General features: G+C 41.4%; 1 protein-coding gene across 4 annotated transcripts in view; it reads right to left on the bottom strand.

Moving 5' to 3' along the window:
• Positions 1-3,594: 3,594 nt before the first annotated feature.
• LOC142489915 (inhibin beta E chain-like) overlaps positions 3,595-7,784 on the bottom strand; it is a 36,513-nt gene continuing 32,323 nt past the window's right edge. For all 4 annotated transcript variants that reach the window (XM_075591522.1, XM_075591520.1, XM_075591518.1 and 1 more), the window contains exon 3: positions 3,595-5,273. In XM_075591522.1, coding sequence (XP_075447637.1) covers positions 4,540-5,273 — 734 coding nt within the window. In that variant the 3' untranslated portion in view covers positions 3,595-4,539. The remainder of the gene's footprint in view (positions 5,274-7,784) is intronic.

Genomic DNA, 7,784 nt, shown 5'->3' with positions numbered 1-7,784 from the left:
GCAACGGTTTTGCCCCCAAATTGCTCCAATGTTGCCTTTATACATACAGTACTGTATGCCTCTTTGGGTTTTGGATTTAATACAGGCACAATGGACATGTTGGCACACAATACCAGCGCATTGCTTATGCTCTGCTCATATCTCTCAGTAAATTTCACTCTCTCGGCATACAGTATAGCTTTATTCAAAACAGTGTACAGCTATTATTCCACTCTAGTGATACTAAAGCAATTTACTGAATGAGTCTCTCTGCATCTTTGTCTTTTTCAGCCAGTCTCAATAACTCTTGGCCACCCCTGCTAAATCCATTTTATTCTGCTTTAACCAAACAGTGCCCTCTTTGCAGGGTAGGAAACGTTTCAGCCGCTTCCTTGTTTGCACAATTCTGAATTGGCTCTGAATTTTGAAGAAGGCTCTTTTCTCACACACACCAGTCTAGTTTTCCTGAATATCTGTAAATTAGGAGACAGTCAGATGTTATATCTTCCCTATGCATGTGCCTTCACTTTCATTCTGACAACAGTATGCATCTCTCTATGCAATATAATTACTTTGGTGTTCTTAGTGGGTCTCTCTTACATGGTGTATGTGCTTCTTTACACTTCTATGCTATCATGCCCTTATAAAAGTCTGTGCTAAACAGATCTGGGGATTTATATGGTGTATATTCAGTGTAGAATTGCTCATACATACAGGGCCACCAACAGGGGGGGGAGAGCCAGGACAAGTTTCCCGGGCCTGGTGGCTGCTAGGAGCCCAGCCAGCACTACAACTATGGGCCCGGCCTCTGGCCAGGCCCGATTGCCAGTGCTCTCCCTCAGGTGCAGGCCTCTTCTTCACTCTGTCCCACGCCGAGCTTCCAACGCTGGCATCTGGCGTCAGTGTGCCGGAAGTAAGCTGTGCCCCAGCTTCCGGTGCACGCCGGGCATGAGAGAGAGGCCCAGCGAACCCTGACATCGGAAACTCAGCGTGGGACAGAGTGAGGAAGAGGACCCAACATGCAGGGCCGCCTGGCCTGACCATCCACAAGGTAAGTCTGAATATTTTATATGTATTGGGAGGTTGGGGGTATTTTTTATATGTATTGGGGGGTATTTTATATGTATTGTAGAGGGGTGGGGGTGTATTTTATATGCATTGGGGGGTGGGTGTATTTCTATATATATATCAGGTGGGTGGGGGTTGTATTTTTATATGTATTTGGGGCGGTGAGTGTATTTTTTTATATGTATTGGGGGTGTGTGTTTTTATATGTATTCGGTGGGGTGTATTTTTTATATGTATTGCGGGGTTGGGGGTATTTTTTATATGTATTGGGGGTATTTTTATATGTATTGTAGAGGGGTGGGGGTGTATTTTATATGCATTGGGGGTGGGTGTATTTCTATATATATATCAGGTGGGTGGGGGGTGTATTTTTATATGTATTTGGGGCGGTGGGTGTATTTTTTATATGTATTGGGGGTGTGTGTTTTTATATGTATTCGGTGGGGTGTATTTTTTATATGTATTGGGGGGCGGGTGTATTTTTTATATGTATTGGTGGGGGGATTTTTTATATGTATTCGGTCGGTGGGGGTGTATTTTTTATATGTATTGGGGGTGGGGGTGGATTTTTATATGCATTTGGGAGGTGGGTGTATTTTTTATATGTATTGGGGGGCGGGGGTATATTTTATATGTATTGGTGGGGGGATTTTTTATATGTTTTGGGGGTGGGTGTATTTTTTATATGTATTGGGGAGGCGGGGGTATTTTTTATATGTATTGGTGGGGGGATTTTTTATATGTTTTGGGGGTGGGTGTATTTTTTATATGTATTGGTGGGGTGGGGGTATTTTTTATATGTGTTGTGGGTGTATTTTTAATATGTATTGAAGGGGGGGTGGGGTGTATTTTTAATATGTATTGGGGGTGGGCAATATGAATTTAGGGGAGTGGGTTCTTTTGGTATGTATTTTGTGGGGGGAAGGAGTGAGAGTGGGGTAGTTGACGGAAGGTGGGGGCGAGTGAGTGAGGAAAAGAGGGAGTAAGAGTGAGACACAAGGGAGAAAATACATGCGAGGCTGGAGGGGGAGAGTGAGAGGGGGTGAGTGAGGAAGCGGGAGTGAGACGCAGGGGAGAGAAATACATGGGAAGAAGGGGGGAAATAGAGGGGACTCGTGAGGTGTGAAATTGGAGGGCGGGGGACTCGCAATATTGCCGGGGGGGGGGCGGGGGACGTAACTCTAGTCCTGGGCTCCGGGGAAATCTGTCTGCGGCCCTGCATACATATATATCCATCTCCTAGCTGTAGCTGTAAACTGGAGCAAAACTGGACAAAATACTACATTTATGGTGGTATTTTTTTTTTGCTACAGTTCTACAACTGGCAGAATTTGATAGATAGCCCCTAAAGTAGCAACAATCAGGGCTATATATCAATATCCAAAACTTCCCATTTTGCCATTAAATGTACAGGTTTCAGTGATTTATTTAATTTAAAATGTTTAACTTATATGACATGATGTATATGTTAATGTATTCAAATATGTTACTTTTTTTGCTTTATCACAAGATTCAGAGAGTTATTTAGAGAAAAAGTAGGGAGGGCTAGGGGAGAAATGATTATATGTAATGTTACAATGGTATGCATTCATTTGCTGGCTGGAACTGTTCCTGACTTGTTAAAGATGTCCCTTACATTTGATGCAGACACTGAAGGACTGAGTAACTAATTCGCTGCATGACGTGAATATAGCTTGTGTGCATGGCCCCCAATGTTGTGACACTTGGGTACACGTGCATATTTAAATCTGCTGTTGTTTTCAAACACATTTCTGTCACAGACTTATTTTAGCTGCAAAGGATTGCAAGATAAAAAATCAGTTTGCAAAACAAAATACATCAGACATCTGAGAAAAACACAGACGCACAAAGACCAGAGCTCTTTGGAATACAGAATAGTCAACTGCAAACAAGTATCTGCCCTACAGAAAGTAAAGTACTCATAATCAAATACAGTTAATTGTGAAATGAACAAAGGATTACAAAAGTATAAAATCCACTGCAAAATACAGAATGCTGTTAACAACATATGGAAATGAGCACTAGAGAATCCATTACAAAACGCTGTCAAGTAATTTCTTACAGGCACCAAATCTACCCAAACAAGAATACATTGTGAAATTGAACGAATTAGGGTTGGTTGAATAATCAGAACTGTAAAGTAATTCATATATTTTGCAAAGGAGCAGATAGTCGGAAATATCACACTATTTTAATTTGTTCTGAATATGTGCACAATGCAGTGAAACAGCATTGTACACATTATTATTCTATGATTGCATAAGCTTAATGTTATTCTCATTGCTAAATACCAATGGGATATGCAAAATGCAATGCATAGTTTTAATTGATCAGTCTGATTAATGAAATGCAGAGAGGATGTATTTGTGGTTAAGGCACGGGCATCTGGCATCCACCGGTGCAAAAAATTGATGTGCGCTCAAACATAGACTGGTAATAGTACAGTTATTGGTTATGGAGTACACATTTTTCACTCATTGTGATAAACTTTTAACACCAAAACATAAGACCTCAGATGTAACTAAATGATGACAGGGTTAATTTTATTTACTGAGAGCAGCATATGCTTGGATGTACATGCATGGGACGGAGTTGTTGTGCCGTTACAACTGCTTATGTGTTATAACTGCAGGTGTCAACACAAGAAAATAAGAGTGTGTGTTATCACAGATTCTGTCCTACTATTAAAATTCTACCAATGAACACTTTGCCCGTGAGAATGTCACTTCTATTATGACTAAGCTCTATTACTGTATGACCCTCTCCAATCCCCTACTATCTTAGTTTTTCTCATCAATACATTATTTGCATATATGGGCTTGTAGCTAGATTTACTAACCAATATCTGCACAAACATTTTTGCCTATGCAATAATTTGCACAGGCAAAAAGTATTGCGTGGGTTTGTGAATCAAGCCACTTGATCAGATCTAAACAATTTAATCTGAAAGCTCCAGCACAGAGGGGAAGAATGCCTGTGAGCTATAATACAGTAATTATCTCAGCTCAGCGATGTAGAGGCTGTAAATAGGAGGTCAATGTTTTGTATAATGGTGTGTAGCCACATTGCAGGATGCTTGAAAACAATCTTAACTCCTTTTCTAGCTGTTCTTGTAATAATACTTTTACTTTAAAACTGTGATTGATTCAAGATTTGTGTTGCTATACTGATAATGGTTTAGATCCTCTGGCTCACCTGCATTTCCCTGTTAAGCAGACAACACTTGTCTAATTGACACGATAATTATAGGCCACAGTGACTTTGAAGAACATTTACACTGTTTTCAAGATCAGTTCATCAGAGTAAAATAGTCATACTAGTCTTTCATACTACAGAACTTGAAAATAGTTTCTGGTGTTTTGAGTGTCAATGTGGCCCTCAAGTGTCCATAAAGAAGAAGATAGATGGTTGCCACAGGAAGCAGGACACTTGGAAGGACCCTAACCATCACAAGTTGTAGAGGACCGGGCTCTAGGTGCAACCACAGCTTTCCACTATCATGTCAGGAATGTCTGTCTTGACAATGGTGTTGTAAAGATCAAAGTAGAGCACGGACAGAGGCCTTCGCTTGATGGGGATACAGCAGGAGCTAAGGCTAGCATACACATTGTTGGCCTTGATGAGGCTGAAGATAGCTGTATGGCTGGATGCAGCAATACCGGGTACTCTGGCCAGGTGAACAGGACACCTGCCTTCACAGAGGTTCATGTTGTAACCATCTGGACTAATAATCCAGTCACTCCAGCCAATCTCCTTGAAATCAATATAAAAGTCCTTTCGACAGCACATGTTCGAATCACTGCTACATTCTGTGCTGCGTCTGTGGATGCGAGGACTTTCTTTTTGGTCACGAGCTCTTACAACCAAGAACGGACGCTGGGCATCACTGATATTGGCCATCAAAGGTGGATCCTGGCAATCAAAACACTCCAGCTCTAGATATATATTTTCTTCACCATCACCAAGAGCTCTCCTGGTGAGTGAGGGCAGGGGAAATGTGTACCAATTGTTCCTTACGACTTCCACTTGAACTATGCCTTTTGACGACTGCTCCCTGGACAGAAATGTGGTTACTGTAATGGTTACCTTCCTGCCACGAGTTGCCTGAAGATAGAGCCAGACATCTGCATGATGGATCTCCCGGTGTTTTTCTTCTTTAGCAGAGAGATGGAAGTGAAGGAAGGTTCGAGAAGCCTGGGAGCTATCTGCACACAAAGCAATTAATAGGATGATGACAGGAATTTACATCAACGATTATAGAGCTAAAAACTGATATTGTGGGGGTGGAGCAGACTATATCTCTGAGGTTATTTACAGATGTTTGCCTGACTTACTGTCTCTGGAGCTGACAGTGAAGGCTGTGGCTACATGTGGGGGGGGGGGGGCATTCTTCCAAACGGAACCTCCCAAGGAGGGGTTTCCCACTGCCAGCGAGAACATTAAGTCTGGCTACATCGGTATACCCTCAGCCTACCTGCATTCTCCTCACTCCTTTTCATGACCTCCTTCAGTACTTCTCCAGCACTTTCCCTTTGGGTGGTCCCTCTTTGCTAAGGTTTAATTCCCGTTAGGTATAACCAAGTCCAATATCAGTTACTACCATTAGCCTGTAAATATTAGATATAACAGTATTACTCTGTTACCTCCCTTTTAAAAGGGGCCCCCAGAGTAGACAATTGCCCCTTGGGTCCCTACAATCTCTGGGGTAATTGTACGTTCACTGGAGGTTAACTGTATATTAGAGCCAGCTCTGTATGTCTTCACCACCTCTGATACTGGAACCAGCATCAGAGGACAGAGAGCCAGCTCTGACACAGGGGAACCCTCATCAGAGGACAAAGAGCCAGCTCTGACACAGGGGAACCAGCATCAGAGGACCGGGAGCCAGCGCTGATCTGCATATGTATTATGGTCACAAAAGTTAGAATGAAATCACTTGTTTTTTTTCATAATCGGATGCCTCTTGTCAGGGGTTGACCCTGTCTAGCTGGCCACTGGCTAATAATGGGTTACCATTTTACAAAGTCATAATTTGTGTATTTCATGTATTTGTATCACCTAGTCTAGGTTGGCTAGTTTTAATTTGCCTTTGTAGATAGTGACCATTATACAGTATACTGTACATAGGAAAGATATGGCAAACGCCAGCCTCGGTGATAAAAATCAGCCAGGTATTGGAGCTTGGGGAAGAGCACATGAATAAGTAATTTTGCAATAATGATTTACTTGTATTCTCATTTGCATATGCCACATATATTCATATATTCTCTGTAAAAGGCCCCTTATCACTGCTTTATTGCTGACGATGTGGCTTTACTAAATATGACCTTAATATCCCCTGATATCATCAAATTGTTTCAAATATTGACCTATAGTGAATCTAGTGTTAGCCCAGCATACTGTACAGGCATACCCCGCATTAACGTACGCAATGGGACTGGAGCATGTATGTAAAGCGAAAATGTACTTAAAGTGAAGCACAACCTTTTTTCCACTTATGGATGCATGTACTGTACTGCAATCGTCATATACGTGCAGAACTGATGTAATAACACATATGTAACAGGCTCTATAGTCTCCCTGCTTGCGCACAGCTTTGGTACAAGTACGGAGCCGGTATTGCTGTTCAGGACGTGCTGATAGGCGCATGCGCAAGCTGTCGTTTGCCCATTAGGCGATATGTCCTTACTCGCGAGTGTACTTAAAGTGAGTGTCCTTAAACCGGGGTATGCCTGTACATTAGAGGCTGTAGGAAGGATTTGTATAAAGCATTTAGCTTATGGTCCTGACCCCAGTTCCACTGCATGGTTTCAATGTCATTTAACTCCTCTGCTGCTCAGCAGGACATTGCTCTTGCCGAGATCAAGTGATAACATGAGTCTGAGTAAACACCTTTTTTTGCACATTGTCACATAACAGTTACTGTAGTTGTGCGATATTTCTGAAGATGCCATCTCCTGGAAATAACGAATATCTATTTATACCTATTTTCTACAGAAGCTTTAGACTGCTAAAAGTTGTATATATTTTTTTTTTACCATTGGTGCATTCGTTTAAATGAATAACATTTTAATAACATTACGTTGATACTATCCAGCATTGTGAAATTAATTTTGGGGCTACAGTATATGCAAAAAATGACAACATAATAAGCATTATTAACGTTGGTAAATTTGTCTTAGCCTTGCAAGTGACCCTTTTGGTACATGAAGCATCAAAAGTGCAAAGGAAAACAGCTCTGAGCAAGGACAGCTATAAAACACAATGTAGTGACTCGGGAACTAACTACAGATACAGCCAGTATTATTTTACCCACTGATAATGCATAATAGTGTGTTATAATGCAGAATAGTGTGTTATAATGCAGAATATCACAGCGTTTCCATAGAATTCATAGTAGTTAACGCAGAATATCCCACTATAATACGCCAGTTGAAGCAATAACCCTTGCTACGTCTGTACATTACACAACTACATATTATTAATGAGGTAATGATTATAAACTGTCCTATCACTAGTCCTAAGTCTTTATGCAATCCCTTCTGATACTTACCTTTTAACCCAACAAATGCTCCCTGTCTTAGGCTCCCTGTGTCTTTATGGTCCCTATTCAATATGTTGTGAAACTGCCTTCCCCGGCTAGAGAGGAGATCATCTCAATTGAAATGAATGGGAGTAACATCTCCAGCACAGGGAGGTATCATTACAGCATGTTA

Source organism: Ascaphus truei, chromosome 3, assembly GCF_040206685.1.
Source record: "Ascaphus truei isolate aAscTru1 chromosome 3, aAscTru1.hap1, whole genome shotgun sequence".
In the NCBI taxonomy this organism is placed as follows: domain Eukaryota; kingdom Metazoa; phylum Chordata; class Amphibia; order Anura; family Ascaphidae; genus Ascaphus; species Ascaphus truei.
The sequence above is the reverse complement of the archived record's forward strand: the minus strand, read 5'-3'. Positions and strand labels throughout refer to the sequence as shown.